This window comes from Bos taurus, chromosome 26 (genome assembly GCF_002263795.3).
Source record: "Bos taurus isolate L1 Dominette 01449 registration number 42190680 breed Hereford chromosome 26, ARS-UCD2.0, whole genome shotgun sequence".
Lineage (NCBI taxonomy): Eukaryota > Metazoa > Chordata > Mammalia > Artiodactyla > Bovidae > Bos > Bos taurus.
This window is the reverse complement of record NC_037353.1, coordinates 14,967,939-14,993,722: the sequence shown is the minus strand read 5'-3', so window position 1 is coordinate 14,993,722 and position 25,784 is coordinate 14,967,939. Positions and strand designations below refer to the sequence as shown.

At 40.7% G+C, this 25,784-nt stretch overlaps 1 protein-coding gene across 4 annotated transcripts in view; it reads left to right on the top strand.

Annotated features, from left to right (window-relative positions):
• The window catches only part of FRA10AC1 (FRA10A associated CGG repeat 1), a 73,954-nt gene extending 48,832 nt beyond the window's left edge, over positions 1 to 25,122 (top strand). For 3 of the 4 annotated variants that reach the window (XM_010819921.1, XM_010819922.4, XM_005225623.5), the window contains 2 exons: positions 22,708 to 22,786; positions 24,934 to 25,122. In XM_010819921.1, the coding sequence (XP_010818223.1) occupies positions 22,708 to 22,786; positions 24,934 to 24,976 (122 nt within the window). In that variant the 3' untranslated portion in view covers positions 24,977 to 25,122. The remainder of the gene's footprint in view (positions 1 to 22,707; positions 22,787 to 24,933) is intronic. The other variant, NM_001076392.1, reaches the window with a different exon arrangement.
• The last annotated feature ends 662 nt before the right edge of the window (positions 25,123 to 25,784 follow it).

Below are 25,784 nucleotides of genomic sequence, written 5' to 3'. Positions count from 1 at the left end.
AGAATTTTGTTAAGGATTTTTGCATCTATGTTCATCAGTGATATTGGCCTGTAGTTTTCTTTTTTTGTGGGATCTTTGTCAGGTTTTGGTATTAGGGTGATGGTGGCCTCATAGAATGAGTTTGGAAGTTTACCTTCCTCTGCAATTTTCTGGAAGAGTTTGAGCAAGATAGGTGTTAGCTCTTCTCTAAATTTTTGGTAGAATTCAGTTGTGAAGCCGTCTGGACCTGGGCTTTTGTTTGCTGGAAGATTTTTGATTACAGTTTCAATTTCCGTGCTTGTGATAGGTCTGTTAAGATTTTCTATTACTTCCTGGTCCAGTTTTGGAAAGTTGTACTTTTCTAAGAATTTGTCCATTTCTTCCACGTTGTCCATTTTATTGGCATATAATTGTTGATAGTAGTCTCTTATGATCCTTTGAATTTCTGTGTTGTCTGTTGTGATCTCTCCATTTTCATTTCTAATTTTATTGATTTGATTTTTCTCCCTTTGTTTCTTGATGAGCCTGGCTAATGGTTTGTCAATTTTATTTATCCTTTCAAAGAACCAGCTTTTGGCTTTGTTGATTTTTGCTATGGTCTCTTTTGTTTCTTTTGCATTTATTTCTGCCCTAATTTTTAAGATTTCTTTCCTTCTACTAACCCTGGGGTTCTTCATTTCTTCCTTTTCTAGTTGCTTTAGGTGTAGGGTTAGGTTATTTATTTGACTTTTTTCTTGTTTCTTGAGGTATGCCTGTATTGCTATGAACTTTCCCCTTAGGACTGCTTTTAAAGTGTCCCACAGGTTTTGAGTTGTTGTGTTTTCATTTTCATTCATTTCTATGCAAATTTTGATTCTTTTTTGATTTCTTCTGTGATTTGTTGGTTATTCAGCAGCGTGTTGTTCATCCTCCATATGTTGGAATTTTTAATAGTTTTTCTCCTGTAATTGAGATCTAATCTTACTGCATTGTGGTCAGAAAAGATGCTTGGAATGATTTCAATTTTTTTGAATTTACCAAGGCTAGATTTATGGCCCAGGATGTGATCTATCCTGGAGAAGGTTCCATGTGCGCTTGAGAAAAAGGTGAAATTCATTGTTTTGGGATGAAATGTCCTATAGATATCAATTAGGTCTAACTGGTCTATTGTATCGTTTAACGTTTGTGTTTCCTTGTTAATTTTCTGTTTAGTTGATCTATCCATAGGTGTGAGTGGGGTATTAAAGTCTCCCACTATTATTGTGTTATTGTTAATTTCTCCTTTCATACTTGTTAGCATTTGTCTTACATATTGCGGCGCTCCCGTGTTGGGTGCATATATATTTATAATTGTTATATCTTCTTCTTGGATTGATCCTTTGATCATTATGTAGTGACCATCTTTGTCTCTTTTCACAGCCTTTGTTTTAAAGTCTATTTTATCTGATATAAGTATTGCTACTCCTGCTTTCTTTTGGTCCCTATTTGCATGGAAAATCTTTTTCCAGCCCTTCACTTTCAGTCTGTATGTGTCCCCTGTTTTGAGGTGGGTCTCTTGTAGACAACATCTGTAGGGGTCTTGTTTTTGTATCCATTCAGCCAGTCTTTGTCTTTTGGTTGGGGCATTCAACCCATTTACATTTAAGGTAATTACTGATAAGTATGATCCCGTTGCCATTTACTTTATTGTTTTGAGTTCGAGTTTATACACTGTTTTTGTGTTTCCTGTCTAGAGAATATCCTTTAGTATTTGTTGGAGAGCTGGTTTGATGGTGCTGAATTCTCTCAGCTTTTGCTTGTCTGAGAAGCTTTTGATTTCTCCTTCATATTTGAATGAGATCCTTGCTGGGTACAATAATCTGGGCTGTAGGTTATTTTCTTTCATCACTTTAAGTGTGTCTTGCCATTCCCTCCTGGCTTGAAGAGTTTCTGTTGAAAGATCAGCTGTTATCCTAATGGGAATTCCCTTGTGTGTTCTTTGTTGTTTTTCCCTTGATGCTTTTAATATTTGTTCTTCGTGTTTGATCTTTGTTAATTTGATTAATATGTGTCTTGGGGTGTTTCGCCTTGGGTTTATCCTGTTTGGGACTCTCTGGGTTTCTTGGACTTGGGTGATTATTTCCTTCCCCATTTTAGGGAAGTTTTCAACTATTATCTCCTCAAGTATTTTCTCATGGTCTTTCTTTTTGTCTTCTTCTTCTGGGATCCCTATGATTCGAATGTTGTAGCGTTTAATATTGTCCTGGAGGTCTCTGAGATTGTCCTCATTTCTTTTAATTCGTTTTTCTTTTATCCTCTCTGATTCATTTATTTCTACCATTCTATCTTCTAATTCACTAATCCTATCTTCTGCCTCTGTTATTCTACTATTTGTTGCCTCCAGAGTGTTTTTAATTTCATTTATTGCATTATTCATTTTATATTCACTCTCTTTTTATTTCTTCTAGGTCCTTGTTAAACCTTTCTTGCATCTTCTCAATCTTTGTCTCCAAGCTATTTATCTGTGATTCCATTTTGATTTCAAGAGTTTGGATCAATTTCACTATCATTATTCGGAATTCTTTATCAGGTAGATTCCCTATCTCTTCCTCTTTTGTTTGGTTTGGTGGGCATTTATCCTGTTCCTTTATCTGCTGGGTATTCCTCTGTCTCTTCATCTTGTTTAAATTGCTGAGTTTGGGGTGTCCTTTCTGTATTCTGGCAGTTTGTGGAGTTTTCTTTATTGTGGCGTTTCCTCGCTCTGTGTGGGTTTGTACAGGTGGCTTGTCAAGGTTTCTTGGTTAGGGAAGCTTGTGTCGGTGTTCTGGTGGGTGGAGCTGTATTTCTTCTCTCTCCTTTCGAAGACTTGGGTTGCTTTTCTGGGTGCCTGATGTCCTCTGCCAGCATTCAGAAGTTGTTTTGTGGAATTTACTCGGCATTTAAATGTTCTTTTGATGAATTTGTGGGGGAGAAAGTGTTCTCCCCGTCCTACTCCTCCGCCATCTTAGCTCCTCCTCTCCCATGCATGTGGTTCTGATGTGGAGGACCTGATTCAAGCGTGTGTGGGCCAGGTGAGCGGGAGGTTCCAGCCTTGGCTGCTCACAGGACCATCTGGAAAGAGGAAGGCGGTGCTCTGCCCTCTGAGCTCACCACGTGGGCCCTGCTGCTGATGGCTGGGGCTCCTGGGGCCTCTGAGGCCCTGCGGGTGAGTCTAATGAGGGCCCAGCTGGGGCCCTGGTTTCAGCTCTTTAATTTTCTAAGTCAGATGCCACATGCTTAGCCTCTGATTTTGCCTTTCCCCGGTCACTGCAGTTGTCTGTGTCCTTGTCTGTGCTTTCAAATGGATCCTAAGCTCCCTGAGGGTAGGGTCTTTACGTTCTACACCTTGGCTTTGCCCTGGTGACTCAGGCTTCAGTTTAGTTCAGTCACTCAGTCATGTCCGACTCTTTGCGACCCCATGAATCACAGCACGCCAGGCCTCCCTGTCCATCACCAACTCCCGGAGTTCACTCAGACTCACATCCATGGAGTCAGTGATGCCATCCAGCCATCTCATCCTCTGTCATCCCCTTCTCCTCCTGCCCCCAATCCCTCCCAGCATCAGAGTCTTTTCCAATGAGTCAACTCTTCGCATGAGGTGGCCAAAGTACTGGAGTTTCAGCTTTAGCATCATTCCTTCCAAAGAAATCCCAGGGCTGATCTCCTTCAGAATGGACTGGTTGGATCTCCTTGCAGTCCAAGGGACCCTCAAGAGTCTTCTCCAACACCACAGTTCAAAAGCATCAATTCTTTGGCACTCAGCCTTCTTCACAGTCCAACTCTCACATCCATACATGACCACAGGAAAAACCATAGCCTTGACTAGACGGACCTTTGTTGGCAAAGTAATGACTCAGGCTTAGCACACATTAAACACCCACTAAATACTAGGTGAGTTAATGAGTGAATGAATAAATGAAGGACAGTGCGAGGGTGCTGGGCATGTGAAGCACAGCCCCTGTTCCCCACCTCCGTGTCGGTCTAGGAAGCTCACTCCTAACTCCTGGAGTGTCCAAGAATCAGCTCTTCCTTAAGGGCCCATTTATCTCTGTTCCTGTGTGTACCTCAATGCTTTAAATGAATCCATTCTCATAAATGTTCCTTAGAAAGCAGAGGTCCACAGATTTCTCAAAGACATCAAATGAATGGATGAGCGGACTATACTGGCTGCTGGGTGTTCATGGGAGTTGGTTTGTTCTGAGGGCTAACGAGGATGTTTCTCTTCTGTGATTGAAAGAGAAGGTTAGAACCTGATTCCAGGAATCATTCTCTCCTGCACTCAGAGGTCAGAGAGGCTCTTTTTTTTTTTTTTTTTTTTTAAGTATTTTAAGATGTATTGAATATAGCTTATTAACAAACAATGCAGTGGTGGTTTCAGGTGAACAGCCAAGGGGCTCAGCCATACAGATACATGCATCCATTCTCCCCCAAGCCCTGCTCCCATCCAGGCTGCTATATAACGTTGAGCAGAGCTCCCTGTGCTGTACAGTAGGCCTTCTTGGTTATCCACTTTAAGTACAGCAGTGTGTAGATGTCTATCCCAAACTCCCCAACTGTCCCTTTCCCCCATCCTTCTCTCTGGCAACCATAAACAGAGAGGCTGTTTCATAAAGAGGTAATTCTGCCAGGCTCTGTCTCTTCAGCCCGAGCACACTGTGAAAAGAATCCTCAAATCCCCTCTTTAGTTTTAGGTGTAACATACCTTCTGTGTGAGGGTGGAGGATGACTTTTGGAGTCCCTGGCAGGGTTCCGAATGTTTTCTGTGCCATGGACTTAGAGCTTCCTGTTTTAAAGTCTGGGAGGATATCGCTGTCGGGCAACAGGGTACTCTGGACTCTGACTAATAGATGCCTATGATTAAATTATTTTAGACTCTAATAAAAATATTTTTAGAGTAAAGTCTTTTGGGAATTATGCCGAGTGCTGAGCACACAGTTTTTGGTAAATACTTGGACCTGCCAGGCCTTTTTCTGAAGCTTTTGCTCAGCGGGCACATCCTGAGGAAATTTAGGAGACTTATCTTCAGAGTCAGAAGCCAGGATTGATTTCAGGAACCTCCTGGAGAGAAAGGGTCCTGGTGAGCTATCTCACGCGCAGCGCTTCGGGTTTTTTATGTTCTTTCACCTCTCTTTAAATACAAATTTCCTGAAACACTCTTGAAATGACAATCTTTCAGGGGAGAAGATTTATGATGACACCACCATCAGCCTCCCATTCTCTGCTGCACCGTCCCCTGCACACAAAGCATTGGGTGGCCAAGGTGGGGGTGAGTGGAAGGGAGTTGGGGAACCGTGAGCCGCTTGACCTCCCCATGCTCACTGACCCCAGTATTTCTTACCTTACAAATTTTCTCCCATAGCCCAAAGCAGATTCTCTATTTCTTCCTGCTTGTGTTCTAAGTCACTTCAGTCTTGTCCGACTCATTGTGACCCTACGGACTATAGCACACCAGGCTCCTCTGTCCAGGGGACTCTCCAGGCAAGGGTACTGGAGAGGGCTGCCATGCCCTCCTCCAGAGGATCTTCCCAACCCAGGGATTGAACCCTCATTTCTTATGTCTCCTATATTAACAGGCAAGTCCTTTACCTGCTTAGAAGCAATTTATTTACAAAAAACCTGTTAAACACCCACCATGAGTAAATGCTGTCCCAGGTGAGGGTTTGGGGGAAACTCATCAGGAGTGACCCAGCATGTCCTTGCCTACCTGGAGCTTGTGGAGCCAGAGCAGGCATGACATTTTCATAGTTTGTACCTGCTGCTGCAGACTACACAAGCCCTGGGAGCCGCTGGGCACACATGAATGGCAACTAAAAATCTTCTGTAGCTCTACTGCAGATGATGACTGCAGCCATGAAATTAAAAGACGCTTACTCCTTGGAAGAAAAGTTATGACCTACCTAGATAGCATGTTGAAAAGCAGAGACATTACTTTGCCAACAAAGGTCCGTCTAGTCAAGGCTATGGTTTTTCCTGTGGTCATGTATGGATGTGAGAGTTGGACTGTGAAGATAGCTGAGCGCCGAAGAATTGATGCTTTTGAACTGTGGTGTTGGAGAAGACTCTTGAGAGTCCCTTGGACTGCGAGGAGATCCAACCAGTCCATTCTAAGGAGATCAGCCCTGGGATTTCTTTGGAAGGAATGATGCTAAAGCTGAAACTCCAGTACTTTGGCCACCTCATGTGAAGAGTTGACTCATTGGAAAAGACTCTGATGCTGGGAGGGATTGGGGGCAGGAGGAGAAGGGGACGACAGAGGATGAGATGGCTGGATGGCATCACTGACTCGATGGACATGAGTCTGAGTGAAGTCTGGGAGTTGGTGATGGACAGGGAGGCCTGGTGTGCTGCGATTCATGGAGTCACAGAGAGTCGGACACGATCGAGTGACTGAACTCAACTAAACTGAGGGATGCCTTTGCTCACAAGTAACAACAGAATAGTTTATATAAAAATTGTTGTTTATTTTTTCCCATATCGCTAGAAGTATAGAGATTGGGCAGTTCAATGATGTCAGGGTCAGTGACTCTTGAGTTTTTGACTTTTCCTCATGGTCACAAAATGACTGTGGAGCGCCAGACATAGTGCCTACATTCTAGGCAAGGAGAAGGGAAAGGACACCTCAGTTCTGTATTTACCTTCATCTGGAAATGTTGTGGAGCTCCCTGCAGGCTTCCACTGGGTCTCATTGATCAAAACGGCTCCATGGACTTCCCTGACCCCAGGGGAGACTGGAATGCCATGTCCCAGCCTTGCACACTCAGTTTGCTACTATACAATAGTAAAACCCTGCCAGCAGCCTTTCTTTTTTTCACCTATTACAGCCTAGTTTCCTAAGAAGCTGGTACAGTGTTTCTGTGGGCTGGGTTGGCAGAAGGCTGGTGTGGCAGAGCCAAAGAGGACGAGGTGTCCCAGACACCAGAGTGTGGCAGACATGTGTTAGACAGCAAGCGGAGGGAACACAGAGAAGTGACTTCCAGGGTGGTTGTATGTTGGTTGGTGGGAGGCTGACAGTGCATGAGTCATAGAAGAAAGAACATTTAGTCCATTTATTTATTCATTCAATGGATCTTAGCTTTTCCTTCCTTAGCCAGACATGTCTCCTGCCCTGTGGGAGCTTAAGCCTCATGAAGAAGACAAAGATCATGAGAAGACCAAGATCACGAAGGGAACGAGATAAAACGTGAAATTGTGCAAAGTATAAGAAAGGAGACTAGATGAGGGACTAGGTGTTTCACCCACTCAGGAGGTCAGAGAAGGGTGTTCAAGGGCAAGTGAGGTTTCAGCAAGGGGAGGAAGTGCCCCATAGAAGAACAGGCTGGCCATAAGCAGGGCTGGGGGGACCTGGACCCCAAAGAAGGCAGAGCGTGAGCAGGGGTTGGGGCAGTGGATACCAGGCTCTCGGCCAGATGTTTTTCATGTTCTGAACTAGGTAGTTTATGCTTAGAACTGTCCTCTGAGGTGAGAGTCCCTTTAGTTTTGGCTCTCCTGAAAATAAATTCTGAGACACAGTGGGTGCTGGTAGTTGATGAGGAAGGGGATTCCAGAGCTCAGGAGCCAGGGAACCCAGAGAGAATTAAAAAAACACACGAAGGGAGATTTATGGGGGTCACCAGCTGTGGCCAGGGCTGCCTGAGAGGTGTATGAAAGGTCTCCCACAGTTTTTGTTTTTTCGCTTGAGAGAATGACACAGATCAGTAACGACGGTCCCCGGAGACACCTGCTCCAGGTGTTATATGCATTTTAAAGATAAGGATCAGAAAATGCTAGCCTCTTGCCCAAATTTTCACAGCAAGTAGATGATAGAGCAGGGATTTGCACCATGGTGGGCTGTGACTGCAAAGTTCATACCCTTACCACCATCCTCTTCACTGTATATTAGAGACACCATTATCAAGAGTACAGTGAATTAAGATGGATAGGAAGATCAGTGTTGGTGTGATATTTTTTATTTATTTTTAAGTTGAAGTATAGTTAATTTACTGGGTTTGATCCCTGGGTCAGGAAGATCCCTTGGACGAGGGCATGGCAACCCATTCCAGTATTCTTGCCTGGAGAATCCCATGGACAGAGGAGCCTGATTGGCTACAACCCATAGGATTACTAAGAGTCAGACATGACTTAAGTGACTTAGCATGCATGCATAGCTGATTTACAATGTTGTGTTAATTTCTGCTGTACAGCAAGGTGATTCCATTATATATATATACACACACACACATTCTTTTTTATTTTTTTATTTTTTTAATTTTATTTTATTTTTAAACTTTACATAATTGTATTAGTTTTGCCAAATATCAAAATGAATCCGCCACAGGTATACATGTGTTCCCCATCCTGAACCCTCCTCCCTCCTCCCTCCCCATACCATCCCTCTGGGTCGTCCCAGTGCACTAGCCCCAAGCATCCAGTATCGTGCATCGAACCTGGACTGGCAACTCGTTTCTTACGTGATATTTTACATGTTTCAGTGTCATTCTCCCAAATCTTCCCACCCTCTCCCTCTCCCACAGAGTCCATAAGACTGATCTATACATCATTGTCTCTTTTGCTGTCTCGTACACAGGGTTATTGTTACCATCTTTCTAAATTCCATATATATGCGTTAGTATACTGTATTGGTGTTTTTCTTTCTGGCTTACTTCACTCTGTATAATAGGTTCCAGTTTCATCCACCTCAGTAGAACTGATTCAAATGTATTCTTTTTAACGGCTGAGTAATACTCCATTGTGTATATGTACCACAAGCTTTCTTATCCATTCATCTGCTGATGGGCGTCTAGGTTGCTTCCATGTCCTGGCTTTTATAAACAGTGCTGCGATGAACATTGGGGTACACGTGTCTCTTTCCCTTCTGGTTTCCTCAGTGTGTATGCCCAGCAGTGGGATTGCTGGATCATAAGGCAGTTCTATTTCCAGTTTTTTAAGGAATCTCCACACTCTTCTCCATAGTGGCTGTACTAGTTTGCATTCCCACCAACAGTGTAAGAGAGTTCCCTTTTCTCCACACCCTCTCCAGCATTTATTGCTTGTAGACTTATGGATTGCAGCCATTCTGACTGGCGTGAAATGGTACCTCATAGTGGTTTTGATTTGCATTTCTCTGATAATGAGTGATGTTGAGCATCTTTTCATGTGTTTGTTAGCCATCTGTATGTCTTCTGTGGAGAAATGTCTATTTAGTTCTTTGGCCCATTTTTTGATTGGGTCATTTATTTTTCTGGAGTTGAGCTGTAGGAGTTGCTTGTATATTTTTGAGATTAGTTGTTTGTCAGTTGCTTCATTTGCTATTATTTTCTCCCATTCTGAAGGCTGTCTTTTCACCTTGCTAATAGTTTCCTTTGATGTGCAGAAGCTTTAAGGTTAATTAAGTCCCATTTGTTTATTTTTGCTTTTATTTCCAATATTCTGGGAGGTGGGTCATAGAGGATCCTGCTGTGATGTATGTCGGAGAGTGTTTTACCTATGTTCTCCTCTTGGAGTTTTATAGTTTCTGGTCTTAGGTTGAGATCTTTAATCCATTTTGAGTTTATTTTTGTGTATGGTGTTAGAAAGTGTTCTAGTTTCATTCTTTTACAAGTGGTTGACCAGATTTCCCAGCACCACTTGTTAAAGAGATTGTCTTTAATCCATTGTATATTCTTGCCTCCTTTGTCAAAGATAAGGTGTCCATATGTGCATGGATTTATCTCTGGGCTTTCTATTTTGTTCCATTGATCTATATTTCTGTCTTTGTGCCAGTACCATACTGTCTTGATGACTGTGGCTTTGTAGTAGAGCCTGAAGTCAGGTAGGTTGATTCCTCCAGTTCCATTCTTCTTTCTCAAGATAGCTTTGGCTATTCGAGGTTTTTTGTATTTCCATACAAATTGTGAAATTATTTGTTCTAGCTCTGTGAAGAATACTTTTGGTAGCTTGATAGGACCTGACAAAGATGCCACAAAGAAAGAAAACTACAAGCCAATATCACTGATGAACATAGATGCAAAAATCCTTAACAAAATTCTAGCAATCAGAATCCAACAACACATTAAAAAGATCATACACCATGACCAAGTGGGCTTTATCCCAGGGATGCAAGGATTCTTCAATATCCACAAATCAATCAATGTAATACACCACATTAACAAATTGAAAAATAAAATCCATATGATTATCTCCATAGATGCAGAGAAAGCCTTTGACAAAATTCAACATCTATTTATGATAAAAAACTCTCCAGAAAGCAGGAATAGAAGGAACATACCTCAACATAGTAAAAGCTATATATGACAAACCCACAGCAAACATTATCCTCAATGGTGAAAAATTGAAAGCATTTCCTCTAAAGTCAGGAACAAGACAAGGGTGCCCACTTTCACCATTACTATTCAACATAGTTTTGGGAGTTTTGGCCACAGCAATCAGAGCAGAAAAAGAAAAGGAATCCAAATTGGAAAAGAAGAAGTAAAACTCTCACTGTTTGCAGATGACATGATCCTTTACATAGAAAACCCTAAAGACTCCACCAGAAAATTATTAGAACTAATCAATGATTATAGTAAAGTTGCAGGATATAAAATCAACACACAGAAATCCCTTGCATTCCTATACACTAATAATGAGAAAACTGAAAGAGAAATTAAGGAAACAATTCCATTCACCATTGCAACGGAAAGAATAAAATACTTAGGAATATATCTACCTAAAGAAACTAAAGACCTATATATAGAAAACTATAAAACACTGGAGAAGGAAATCAAAGAGGACACTAATAGATGGAGAAATATACCACGTTCATGGATTGGAAGAATCAATATAGTGAAAATGAGTATACTACCCAAAGCAATTTATTTTAAATATTCTTTTCCATTTTGGTTTGTCACAGGACAGTGATATAGTTCCCTGGGGGTATGACATTTTTCTCACAGTCACTGTCTCCCCAGGCCTAGAGGTGATGCTGAACCTCTGGTGATTCTAGAGTACCTGCAGAAGAGGTACCACCTCCCTGGGTGATAGTAAAGGATGATGTCACATGATCTACAGAGCAAACTAATTGACCCATGAGGATTTAACCCAAGTGGACAAGAGTGAAAGGGTTGTCAAATGGTCTCCAGTAGATTGAAGAGGACTTCCTAAGTGCACAGTGGTAAAGAACCCACCTGCCAATGCAGGAGACACAAGAGACGTGGGTTTGATCCCTGGGTTGGGAAGATCCTGTGAAGAAGGGCATGGCAACCCACTCTTGTATTCTTGCCTGGAAAATTCCATGGACAGAGAAGCCTGGCAGGCTACAGTCTAGAGGGTTGCAAAAAGACATGACCAAGCAACTGAACACCATAGTAGATCAAAAATGGTTACACATTCTTTGAGAAGTAGCAAAGAACAAGGGGAGAAATTGAAGTCTCCTCCCCACAGCTGGTCTGGTCTCAGTGACTGGTTCAACCAGTCAAATGAGGCAGAAGTGACCTTCTAGGAGCCCAAACGTTTGCTCACAGGGGTCCTGCCACTTCCAGCTGAGGTGTTTGAATGGGACACTTGCTCTTGGAGTCCTGGGCTGCCATATGAGCTGTCTAGCTACCCCAAGGCCACCATGCTAGAGAGGCCCCAGGTGAGTGGTCCAGGTGAGATGGACAGGTTCTAGATGAGAGGTCCAGGTGAGAGTTTCAGGAGTTCAGCTGACCAGTGTCTCTGCCCAGGTGCCAGACGTGGTAGAGACCCACCAGACCAGGCCACCTTCAGCTGGTACCACCAAGCAAGCTCTGTTGATGCCACATGGAACAGATGACTCAACCAGCTGCTCATACTCCTGACCTACAAAACTGATATGAAATAACATCCTTGGTAGTTTAATTTTTTGTCCCTCAGCCGGAGATAACTGGAACATGAGCTTTACTTTCTATTTCCTGTAGGCACTGCAGTCTTACTCTTGGTAGAAGAATTTTATGTTATATTAGTTGTATCCGACTTTTTGTGATCCCATGGACTGTAGCCTGTCAGGCTCCTCTGTCCATAGGATTTCCCAGGCAAGAATACTGGAGTGAGTTGCCATTTCCTTCTCCAGGGGACTTTCACTATCTAGGGATCGAACTCAGGTCTCTTACATTGCAGGCAGATTCTTTACCATCTGAGCCACTGGGAAAAACTATATCGAGAAGAATATGTACCATCATTAAATCTAGGCCCACATGGCAGGTTGAAATTCAGCTATTTGGACCAAGTTCTGTAAATATTTAGAGGTCAGTGGGGAATTTGGGCACCTCTCTATTTCTTTCTGTGATTCATGGGTAGAATTTTGGATCAAACATCTGAGGGATTTGCCCCAAGGAGTGAAAGCATGTTCTGTTCTTAGCCCTGAAATGTGGATGGAAGTCCAGGAGCCAGTCTGTAGACATAAGCATGCAAAGCAGTAGCGAATCCACACAGTGAGGAGGCTTCCCTGAGCGCATAGCCTTGTAGGCAAAGCAATGATTATGGTTGTGCTTCTGAGAGAAAGTAATCCAGGAAGTGCAGGAAAAGCATAGGGGGATGCCCGTAGTCAAAGCAGCCAGGAGTCAGAGGAGGCCTGGCTGGGGGATGGTTTGCAGAGTTCTGCTCAGGACAGAGGAGGATGCTGGCAGGAAGTGCTGGTGTCCATGCCACTGGGAGGCCCCGGACACAAGTTCAGAGCCGTCCTCTCAGCTCCTTGTGACCTCAGCCCTCAATATATATTTTGGGGGGAAAAGGCATCTTCTTTCAACTGATTCAGTGAGGTGTCCCACCTCTTGGGGGGCCAAGGTTGACATGGTCTTACTTATTTTTTCAATAGCCACAGCTCCTTTCCTACTGCTGAGGATCCCCCAGTGACTGCTGTCCGTCACCATAGCTTCCCAGTAGCATTGGGCTGTTGGGACTGTCTGGTTCTAAGACTTCGTCTTGTTTGTGTAAACATTTAATCTCATGATGTGTTTCTTTTACCCACTCTTGTGACTGACGTTTGTATAAGTGTGTGTTGTGTATGTGTGTGTTGTGTATGTGTATGTATTGTGTGTATGTTGTGTATGTGTATATGTGAGTGTGTTGTATATGTGTATGAGCATGTTGTGCACACATATATGGGTATGTGTGTGCTGTGCACACATGTACATGTATGAGCATGTGCGCTGTGTTCACACACATGTGTGCTGCATATGTGCGGGTGTATGAGTGTGTGTGTTGTGTACATGTGTGTGGTATGCTTGTGTGTATGTATGGGAATGAGTGTGTTCTGTATATATATGTGTGTATGAGTGTGTTGTATATGTGTGTGTATGTGTTATGTTTATGGTGTATGTGTGCATGAGTGTGTGTTGTGTGTATGTGAATGAGTATGTGTTGCATATGTGAATGTGTGTGTAGTATGTGTATGAGTGTGTATATGCTGTGTATGTGAGTGTGTTGTGCGTATGATGTATATATGTGTGAATGAGTGTGTTTTATATGTGTCTGTGTGTATGCTAGTGTATGAGTGTGTATGTGTTGTGTGTGTGTGCCTTTCGGGTGGGCTAAGGGTCCCTTTTATTGGGGTGAAAAATTGGGACGTTTTTGGGTAAAAAACCGCCCCCTTTTTGTCAAAAAAGTGATAAAAAAAAACTTGGGGGGGTTTTGAAAAGGGGGGGGAAAAAATGGGGGGGTTTTAAAAAAAACGTGAGCACGCCTGCCCCGCAATTGGGCGAAGGGTGCCGTGCAGGTGTTGTGGTCTACGGCTTTGGGCGGGGAGAGGGGACTCTTATGCGGTTTTGGGGGGGGGGGGGGGAAAACAAAAAGAAAAAAATCTATGGTAGGGCCTTTTGGTGTGCGTGGGTGGGGGGGGGGGGGGGGGGGGGAATGGATGAACACAAGCTGGAATCAAGAATCAACCTCAGAATGCAGATGACACCACCCTTATGGCAGAAAGGAAGAGAACTAAAAGCCTCTTGATGAAGAAAGAGAGAGTGAAAAAGTGGCTTAAAGCTCAACATTCAGAAAATGAAGATCATGGCATCTGGTCCCATCACTTCATGGCAAATAGAGGGGAAACGTGGAAACATGACTAATTTATTTTCTGCCTCAAAATCCCTGCAGATGGTGATGCAGCCATGAATTAAAAGATGCTTCTCTTGGAAAAAAGAGACAACTTAGAAGTTATAAAAGAGAGACATTACTTTCGACAAGGTCTGTCTAGTAAGGCTTGGTTTTTCTGGTGTCATGTATGGATGTGAGAGTTGGACTGTGAAGAAGGCTGAGAGCGAAGATTGATGCTTTAACTGTGGTGTTGGAGAAGACTCTTGAGAGTCCCTTGGACGCAAGGAGATCAAACCAGTCCATCCTGAAGAATCATCCTGTTTCATTGAAGGATGCTGATGCTGAACTCCAACATTTTTGGCCACCTATGTGAGAGAGATCATTGGAAAAGACCCATGCTGGGAGATTGAGGCAGGAGGAGAAGGGGATGACAGAGGATGAGATGTGGATGCAATCACGACTCAGTGGACATGAGTTAGAAACTCGGGAGTTGGTAAGGGCAGGGACCTGGTGTGCTGTGCATTCATGGCAAAGAGTCGCATGACGACAAAGAACTAGAATGACACGACTAGGTTGGCTACACAACAATAAATTATTATACAATAAAGTCTTATCCAGCCAGCCAAAGTGCTATTTCCAATGATTATAGTAATAAGAGCCACTACTTTATTGAGTGCTATGTGTCAGTCACTATAAAAGTCCAAATTCTGGCAATGGTTTAATGAGTACCTCACTCCAGGATGAAGTTGGGAGGAGCAGCTCATGAGTCCCTTCCTTTAACTCTGTTTTTTTGCCATGGTGGCCATGGAGAATTATGAGTCGGTGAAAATCTTGAAGTGGAAGCAGCCTGTTCCCTGAATGAGCATAATGGAGGGGAAGCCGCTAAGGAGTCCCAACCTAAGGGGGCCTTCACCGAAACATAAAATTCCTTTGTCCTAAAGGCCTGGGAATTTCAGGGTCTGTTTATTCTAACCATGGTGAAAGCCTCATCTAAAACTTTGGCTGATAACAGTCCTCCAACACTTGCATGCCACTATTTGAATGAAGAATTTCACAAGTCCTGTGAATGGCTTTTGGCTGTTTCTCTGAAAATGTCACAACTAAAGCTTTCTTTTGGGATGTGATATATAATGTCTGTTGTGCTTTTCCCACCGTTCCATTTTTAACATTTTGAGACCACTTTTAAACAACAAATCTTTCTTCAATTTACGAAACATAACTTAGTCTCCCAATACAAATTCCATTTCTATTTTTAATGTAGAAAACATAGATTTGCATTTTACAACATGTTTCTATATTGTTGAATATAATAGATGAGCACATATTTATGATCCAAGAAAATAAAAAAATAGTGACTTTTAAAGCTCGCTGATCTAAGAATACACTCATCACAAGTCTGTTTTGTCTAGCAGGCAAAACAGGGTCCTAAACTATTTCAAAACATCCACACGATTATCATTAGTTGAAGACTAAATCGAGAGGAATAAATAGTGGGTCTACATTGGCTGATCCGTCTTTTGAAGTGTTTAGCACAGAGATTAGTACCATGATCAGGGTCATTGAAATTGGGAATCCAAAACTTGAGCTCGCTCACGGTTAGTCTGGACTTCTCAACTCCTTCGCTGAATATCTCTCAAAGCTCCCTCCAGGCTAATTCAGTAACATCAGTGTGGAAGAACCACCCGATAGCATGAGAGCAAAGATGTCAAAGTAACACTATAGCAGAGTGTGATTGTCAGCATTGAAAACTTGGCTCCACAGACACCTCAGAAACCATCAAATGAGGAGCATTGAACACCAATTTCACAGATTCTCCTAGATGCCTTATCTGGAAATTCAAGGGAGCTCTGATCCTGCTGATCCTCAAGATAACCTATCCCTGAAAGGTAGTCTCTGCCACTCGCCCACTGACATCATCCTCAGGTAATGCATACCAGCTGGAAACATCCTTAGCTGTCTGTGGAACATTCTCAAGAACAGGTTTTCACTCTGAAGGACGCTTTAGAAGACACACTGTTTACATGTAGATCCTTTGCCCATGAACACTCAGACTCTCATCTAATGAGAGTTGTTGTTGTTTTGTAGGTCGCTCTAGTCATTTGCCAAACTCTTGCGACCCATGCAAAGCCCACCAGGCTCTCTGTCCATGGAATTTCCAGGCAGAATACTGAAGTGGGGTTGCCATTCCCTTCTTCCAGGGATCTTCCCAACCCAAAGGATAGGAACCCAAGTCTCCCACACTGCACGCAGGTTTTGTTTTTTTTTTTTTTTAACGCGTGCTGAGCCACCAGGGAAGCCTAGAGACATTGGGTGCCATCGAACCATTCCAGTATATCTGCTTCAAAAGAAGAAAGCCCTGTAACTCTGCTCACTGCAACCTATGTTCATCAGACTTTCTGTATCCTTATAATTTTTTATTTTTCCAGCTGCCCCAGCCTTGGGGCAGTGATTCTGGCAAGGATGGTTGCCTTCTCAAGCTGGTTTCTCAAGCAACAATATGATTGTTATGTTGAACTTAGACAAACATTGTTACGAAAATGCCAAGATCTCAACCTCACACATGCACTGCCCCTGAGGCAGAAGTAGTAGGGCAAACCACAGGCTTATGGGCTGTGGTAAAAGGAAAGCAGGCAAGGGGTCTTAATGCTCCCTGAAGTCTACAAGTCTCCCTAGAAAAGCACGCAGGATCAATGATAGTGGCTTTTAAAATGTGTGCGTCATTTCACTCAGTCATGTCATGACTCTGCAATGCCATGAGACTGCCGTAGCCCACCCAGGCTCTTCTGTTCCATGGGATTCTCTAGGCAAAATACTGGAGTGGGTACCATTCCCTTCTCCAAGGAACTTTTAAAAATGGGCAAAGTGTTGTTATAATATGTTAAAAAGCATTCCAAAAGTTCGGTTGTTTTCTTGTTACAAAATTATGGCAACACTTTTAGAAATTGATCACTGACACACAATTGGGCCTCAAACACTGTTTCAGCGTAGAGTTTCTGGTCTGCTCAACGCTGGAAGTTTGACTCATAAATTTCTGGGACCGCCTTTTCCATTGTTTGCCATCAACAGCCTGGCTTTCTTCCCTCCACCTTGCCTTCTTGTATCTTTCTGTGTTACATTCGATTTACAGAACCATCATCTGCTAGAACTGTTAGACCCCTCCTTCATTGGATGCCTCTTCAGAAAGGAAAGGGAGCCTTCTAGTCCCACCCTGTCTCCTCTCTGCTGAAGCTCAGATTACCAGCAACGGGCTCCCACCTGCACCTCACCGGTAACCATGTCTGGATACTAGTTGTATCTTGTGTTTAGTGGGGTAATAAGCCTTTGACCCCCAGCCTGCAGTCCTCTTATACCCAGAGAGCCACAATGCGCTGCCCCCTGGCTTCTCGCTTGCGCCAGTGTGGTGCTGACTGCTCTCAGTAAACTGTACACAACCAAGACGGACCATACTGTCATATGAATGCTGATACTCATTTGGAGAGAATTTCAGTCATATTTGCTTATGGAATTGGAATTGGGACACATCAAAGAGATGTTGATTTTTTTGTTGTTGTTTGTTTATAGAAAAGCCTTTTTTTTTTTTCAATTTTATTTACTTGTTTATTTTGTCTGTCCTGGGTCTTCATTGCTGCGCGTTCCGACTTCTCTGCTTGTGTCAGTGGGCACTCGCTAGTTGTGATATGCGGGCTCCTCACTGCAGTGCCTTCTCTTGTTGGGGCGCATACTCCCGCCACAAGGGAAGCCCTCTAGGTGTGGGCTTTCAGTACATTTTTGGCTCATGGGCTCTGCAGTGCGGGTTCATAGTTTAAGGCACACGACTTAGTTGCTCCCATGGCATTTGGAATCTTCCCCTACAAGGGATCACACCCATGTCGCCCTGAATGGCAGGCAGACTCTCTTACCACTGGATCACCAGGGAAGTCCCCAAGAGGTTGAACTTCTCAACTCACGTACAATTGAATGTGACCTTAATTTGGAATAGAGTCTTGCGAACGATTGAGTGAAAATGAAGGTAATTTAGGTGGCCCCAATCTGATATGACCGGCTTCCTTATAAAAAGGGGAAATTTTGGATGCAGAGAAAGACATGTACCCGAGGGAAGATGTGAAGAACATAAGGAGAACCTGCAATCTACAGGCCAAGGACCAGGGGGACCTCCCTGGGGTTCCAAGCGGTTAAGACTCACCTTCGCAATGCAAAGAGTACTGCTCGACGGCCCTGGTTTGGGAGCTAAGATCCCGCGTGCCGCAAGCAAAGAAAAAAAATTCGAAGAACACCTGCCTAGGAGTGTGGTGTGGAGCAGAATTCTCCCCCACAAGCTCCCAGGAAGGAAACTACCTTGCTAACCACATCTTGATTTTTTGGACTTCCAGCCTCCAGGACTATGAGAGAGTAGATTCTGTTATTTAAGGCATCCAGATTGTGGTGCTCTGTTACAGCAGCCTCAGGAAAACTAATGACAATATTTGATACAGTGCAAGTGATTTTATTAACTAAAAAAAAAAAGTTGTTTTTTAGGAAAAAACTGTTATTTTAGGAAAAAAATAAAGGAATTAATAGTGGTGATGATATAATTGACAGTTGAAAAGGAATGTAATGTCTCTCGTTTTAAACACTTTATCGTGGGTGGTGATCAATTGAATATTATCTAAAATAATATAAAGGAGATTTTTTTTTTTTAAAACCTCCTTTAATATCTAGTATAAACAATCTCTTCTCTAAGAGTTTGGCTTTTTTTACCTTAACTCCTCTATTCCATTACCAAAAATGACTTTCATTTGGTGAATATTGTTTATTCTTCAGCATTTGAACAATGAAACTTATCATCACAGTATTCAGTTTCTCCAAAAAAAGGTTGAAATATAATAATATATCAAGATTTTTAAATATTGTCAAAGATGCATATGTCAAATGATAGAAATTTCCATGGTAATGTTCTTAATTTTGTCATGGAATAATGTTTTGCCAGTATTAATTTTAGAAAAACAGCCTTAATAACTAAAAGAAATGCAAGGATATATCAGTTTTTTAGTGTGGTATTTTTATTTTCTCTTATTTATTAAATTAATAGGCGATGTAAGCTCTGTTGAGAGATTTAAAACCCATCAAATTATTACGAGAAATCTCAACTGAGGCAGCCCTGGAGAAGGGCACCATGCTGTGGAATGGTGGCAGACTTATTTTGCTTTTAAATGCTTTTTCACACTATTAAATTGTTTCTTGTTGTGTGCGCTCTTTTTTTGGAAAGCAAAAACTAGCTAATTTTAAAGATTTCAATTGAATTACTAAGTAAAGAGAAGGACAGAAGGTTTTTACAGTTTGATAAAAATAATAAGATGAGATTTAAGAACTATTAGAAGATCCCAATCATTTGTTAATCATGAAGAAAAGTTGGGGAGGGGATGTTAATTACTGATATGGTTTATTTGGATAGCAAGGGAACTCCAAATCTACAAGGGTATTAGAAACATGGGACAAAAGCTTTAATAAAGATATAAGACTATATAATTAAGTTTTATTTATATAAAGATATAAGGAGCAAATATTAGTCATGGTTGATAGACATTGGATGCACATCTTGGTCTGCAATCAGTTAACCGAGGGCAATTTGAGCATCAGGCTAGAGATGAAAGTCTAGCATAAGACAAACTGTTAGATTGGACAATAACCTTAGATTCTCTGTTGAACTTGCTAGACACTGCACACTGGCTAGTGTGCTAGACAACTATGTGTAATCTGGGTAAGTTATTTAATCATGGTAGATCTTGCTCTCCTTGTCTCTAACAGTGAGGGAGTGGGAGCAGGATTTTTCTGAGGTTCACTTCCAGCTCTACTTTGTATGGTCACTTAAATAGCCTATTGAAATTCAGTCTTAAAAACTGTCAACTTCTTTAATTTCCTTTAAAACATTAAGTGTATTTGAAAGGGGAGCCCTTGCTTTCCATGAATAACTTTTCGCTGCCTTCCGGGTGCTATGTGTATGCAGTAAGTGTGCTTAGTAGGTACTATTCTCAAGGGTCTCAAAGTACCTGCAGGCTTTAATCTGCTCACATATGCCCTGTTGTTCCACTTGGATGCTGGGCTACTGCCTACAAACAAGGAAATTCTTTGAAGTGTGAATAGCTTGGGTTGGGGAAAATAGAAAAAGAAAATGTTTCCCTGGGGATTAATTTATAAGTGTTCATGATCTCTACAGTTTGATATTCAGAGAGAATGCTATAGGGGTGACACTAAAGGGTCCAGGGAAAAGACCATTTAAGCACGTCTTAAAATACAAAAACAAAAGAATACCTGGTTTCCTTACAATAATACTTTATATATATTGCTGGTGATAATTGTAAATAATTTAAATGGTTATTTAGAAAGCAATGTAGCCAATGCATAGCAACTACAAAATTTTCCATACCAATCTTTATTGCTAATCTTTCACTTCTAGAAATTAACAATATAATATAATGGACAATGTACTTCATCTCACAGACGCTAGTAAAGTAATGTCAAAATTCTCCAAGCCAGCGCTTCAGATACATGAACCACGAACTTTCAGATGTTCAAGCTGGTTTTAGAAAAGGAGAGGAACCAGAGATCAATTGCCAAAACCGCTGGATCATGGAAAAGAAGAAGCATTCCAAAAAAATCTATTTCTGCTTTACTGACTATGCCAAACGCCTTTGACTGTGTGGATCACACAAAACTGTGGAAAATTCTGAAAGAATCGAATACCAGACCACCTGACGCCTCTTGACACCTGTATGACAGGTCAGGAAGCAACAGTTAGAACTGGACATGGAACAACAGACTGGTTCGAAATAGGAAAAGGAGTACGTCAAGGCTGTATATTGTCACCCTGCTTATTTAACTTCTATGCAGAGTACATCATGAGAAACGCTGGACTGGAGGAAACACAAGCTGGAATCAAGATTGCAGGGAGAAATATTAATAACCTCAGATATGCAGATGACACCACCCTTATGGCAGAAAGTGAAGAGTAACTAAAGAGCCTCTTGATGAAAGAGGACAGTGAAAAAGTGGGCTTAAAGCTCAACATTCAGAAAATGAAGATCATGGCATCTGGTCCCATCACTTCATGGCAAATAGATGGGGAAACAGTGGAAACAATGACTAACTTTATTTTTCTGGGCTCTAAAATCACTGCAGATGGTGATTGCAGCCATGAAATTAAAAGATGCTTACTCCTTGGAAGGAAAGTTATGACCAACCTAGATAGTATATTGAAAAGCAGAGACATTACTTTGCCAACAAAGGTCTGTCTAGTCAAGGCTATGGTTTTTCCAGTGGTCATGTATGGATGTGAGAGTTGGACTGTGAAGAAAGCTGAGCACCGAAGAATGGATGCTTTTGAAGTGGGGTGTTGGAGAAGACTCTTGAGAGTCCCTTGGACTGCAAGGAGATCCAACCAGTCCATCCTGAAGGAGATCAGTCCTGGGTGTTCATTGGAAGGATGCTGAAGCTGAAACTCCAAAACTTTGGCCACCTCATGTGAAGAGTTGATTCATTGGAAAAGACCCTGATGCTGGGAGGGATTGGGGGCAGGAGGAGAAGGGGATGACAGAGGATGAGATGGCTGAATGACATCACTGACTCAGTGGACATGAGTTTGAGTAAACTCTGGGAGTTGGTAATGGACAGGGAGGCCTGGTGTGCTGTGATTCATGGGGTGGCAAAGAGTCGGACATGACTGAGCGACTGAACTGAACTGAGAGAATAAAAATATCCCAGGCCTACATGTAATATAATGACTGTTAAGTTTGGTTATTCACAAACTTATCATTTATATATATATAATATATATATGTATGTAGATATAATGTTTTAATACATATTGTATAATACTATGCATGCTTTCTGTAACTTTTACAAATTTTGATATAGCATACATAGTGTTCTATCGCAGATATGCTAATGGTTTTGTTTTTTTTTAAGGGCTTTTTTTTTTTTTTAAACAGCCATATAGTATTTATTTAACCAAATCCATAATCCCTAATTGGTGGGGATTTAAGTTGTTTTCTTTTGTTGTTGCTGTTATACAATGAACATCTTCATATATGTATATATTTGAGGAGCTTGTTTATTCTAATAAATTTCTTAAGGCATCATTGCCAGTCAAGGGTCTAAAGTGATCTTTATTTCCAGATTTTCCTCAAGGAAAGGGTATTTACTCCTAACAGTGTATGAGAACTGTTTCTTCATTGAATTGGACTTCTAGTTAATGTAATCAGCATTAATTTTTAAAAAATCTGACATTTTTCCATAATTTTACTAGCTAGTCCTGTATACTAGTTCAGTTCTTGAGGTCTTGATCCTAATATAAATATAGTCTCTACAAAAATCTTAACCTGCTTGTCTTTTGTATGATCAATAAAAAGAAGAAACTAAGTTAAAGATAACTATATTCCAAGAGGTAGTATAACTCTATTTCCCTTTATAATATAGAGTTAATATTGGAATTGTTACTTTAACTCACTATAACTTAGGGAAGTTTCCTATGAGACTTTAAATCCTTGGTCTATTTGCTGAGGCTCTTTGGTATAGCTCAGCTTATTATTTTTCAAAAGAATGTATTAGTCTGGAAAAGCAAATTAAATTTTCAGAGAGCCATACAAATTGAGGTAAACCACAGTTAAATCCAAAGTTAATTGCATTATTGGTGGATAGTTCAAAATGTGTTTTAAATTTAATATGCACATTTTAAAAAAATCTCTTTTAAATAAACAGGAAACTCTGATGAGGAAGAAAGTGCTTCAGAGTCTGAACTTTGGAAGGGCCCACTACCAGAGACAGATGAAAAATCACAGTAAGTCCTGATGTTAATAGAAAGTGGTATTGCATACCTTCTACAGTCGGTCTAGAAAGCTATGACCACAGCCATTTTTGATAACTTAATGAAAAGTTTAGCATCATGAATGTTGATTTAAAGCCAAGGACCATGAGATCAGAGTTTATTCCCAGCCATTGTTCATGGCCACGATCAGCCAGCTTACGCAGCTCCCTCTTGGTGAGTAATTCTTTCCTCATCTCCCCTTAACAGATGACCCCCTAGACTTTGCTTAGGTTCTTTCATAGATGTCCTGTTTACTAGCTTCTAGAGCCTATCCATGATGTTCTGATTATCATAAACTTGTACAGGAGAATTCCTCAAAGATACAAACAGGTGTCAAAGTTTTTTTGCCCCCAAAGACAGACAACTCAACTCATGCATTGTTCTCTGTTATTGGTTGGAAGAGCTGTTGGAATATAGGCTGGAATATTATCAGCTCTTATATAATGGGATGTTCACCACTTGAGCTTTATCTGTTGAAAGAGGATAAAATAATACTGACTACATAGTTTATTGTGAAAATTTAATATAATTAAGAATATAAAGCACCCGGTATAATACCTACCAATATAATACGTGCTCAATAAATTTTAGTCCCATTTTGTTAATCCAGTCTTCTTAGCTCATAATAAGAGATTTATTGAATCAATCATAATTCACTAACTTAAGCTGATGATAAAATATCTTGCTAATTGTATAATATGTTCTCAGTTAATAGAATTCAAGTGTGTTAAAAAGAGGCCTTTTAAAAAAAAAAGATTGTTTTCTATGATCTTTTTTTTTCTTGCCAAATAAAGAATTCCAAAATGAGTGGCCATTATAGATCAGATTTCTAAAAAGGTATTGCTATCCTAGTCAAACTATCAACTGAACTTTTGACCATAGAATTTCCCCTTGAAGAGCTGAAAATGAAAGAATAGGTCTCAGAGTCCACTCACCTTTATGGCAGTAAAGATCCATAAGTAAAGCCTAAGAGGGGTTCCATAATCCAGAGCTCTTTGTGACCTTATAAAAACTTGATATCATGTACTAACATCTGAGTACACACAGAGGTTCAGCTAATTTCATACGTCTAAGTTCTTATTACAGTTTTAAAAATTCAGCTGCATTTTGCTGTCATGCTTGGGAAAAGGGACAGTGGCATGGAGAATACCAAATTGTAGGTAATTCTTAAATCAACTGTATCTGATTCTGTAATTTTTTTTTTTTAATTTGAACATGGTTGTGAGGGTTTTATCCGTCACAGTCACTTAAAACAAAATGATGGAGTCTCACTGTGAATTTCTAATCTAAAAGAACATTTTCTAAAGAGATTGGTAGGCAGAATTTGTGTAGCTTGATTCTCTGTTCCCAGAAGGAAGAAAAGCAACTGTACATACACTTAATCTTCACAACAGCTCTTTGAGGAAATGTAATGTTCTTTATTATATAAAGAAACTGAGCCCAGAGAAGTTAAATAACTTGCTTACCTAGCTAGTAGCTGACAGAGCTAGGACTTAAACACTGTCTGACTTGAAAACCTGTGCTGTTTTCATTGTACTGCTCTAGGCTCCTAGCACTAATATTTATTTAGTACTTTAATTTTCATATTTTAATATATTATAATTTAGTATCTCCTTTCAGAGTTCTATTCTTTTAGATATAATCTTCACTGCTACAAATACACATTTACTCTTCTCAGAGTAATAAAACCTGCAGCCTAAGCAGATCGTCCCTATTCTTAGGAGTAAGACTTGTATTTTTCCTTAAAATAGTTTTTTCATTAATTTGAAATGAGAATGAACAGAGTAAGTAATAAAGTCAACTTAGAACAGAGTAATGAAGTCAACCAAAAAAGTAAAGAGGAGCAATGATATAACACAAAGTACTTCAGAGTAAAATCTTAGGTATAAATATGTTTAGGGATACATGCCACCATATACAACACTTTAATCAGTCTGGGCCTAGTTATGATTATTATAGAAGCCAAGAATTACTTGATAGCTGAATCATGAAATATATATATATATAAAAGAATTAACAAGTATGTTGGTTTGAATTACCTTAATTTCATGTAATGTGTCACCTAGTAATTTTTTTCTCTGTTGATTTTAATCAATATGTATACTTTTTCTTTTAAATAGGGAAGAAGAATTTGATGAATATTTTCAAGATTTATTTCTGTGAGATGAAAGAGGGATGCCTACATTCCTTAATGTGAAGTGTACTTTGAAATTCTTCACAAAAGTTTTGTCTACAAGTTGCAACTTGAGTGGTTTGTCTTTGGAAATAAAAGATCCATCTAGGATGGATTGTCAGATGCTTTGAAAGTATTTTCAGTTCTATTGGAGATACTTTTCCCTATCTCTTACATATTTTTTCAGTTGCTTACCTACAACTCTGTTCCATCTGTAGCTCAAGGATGGACCTAGTACACTGCACAGAGATCCACTGTTCCTGTTTTTATGGGTTTTTCTTTTTTCCCCACTGATATCACATTTTCCCTTGCCTCAATTAGTTTATTTAAACTTTTAGGGTTATTGGGGTCTTACAAAATTATAAGGTAGATTAATTATGTCTTCAACTTCTTTACTTTCCTTTGACACACAGGCGCCCCTCTTGAGAACCTGTTTTTTTCATTAGCTACCTTTTCTTTTTTTCCTTACATTTCTCTTCCTTCTTACCTCTGCCACTTAAGGGAGTTTGTTATAATCTGATTTAATTCCCCAGTGTATGGGTAATTTATTATAAAGTAAATTAATAGCACAGGAGGCCAAATGAGATCCCAGTAATCTAAAGCAGCATATGTGTTCATGAAAGTTGACTCTCCAGTAAAGATTATGCTGTAATATAACTTAACAATACTGTATGCACAGAGCTTGTCTCAGATACAGTCATACATAATGGATATACTTATATACAGAGATATATTATAAAATGTAACTTAATTTGGGGTCCATACCCCCAAGAGTCAATGGATGTGCTTCAAGACATC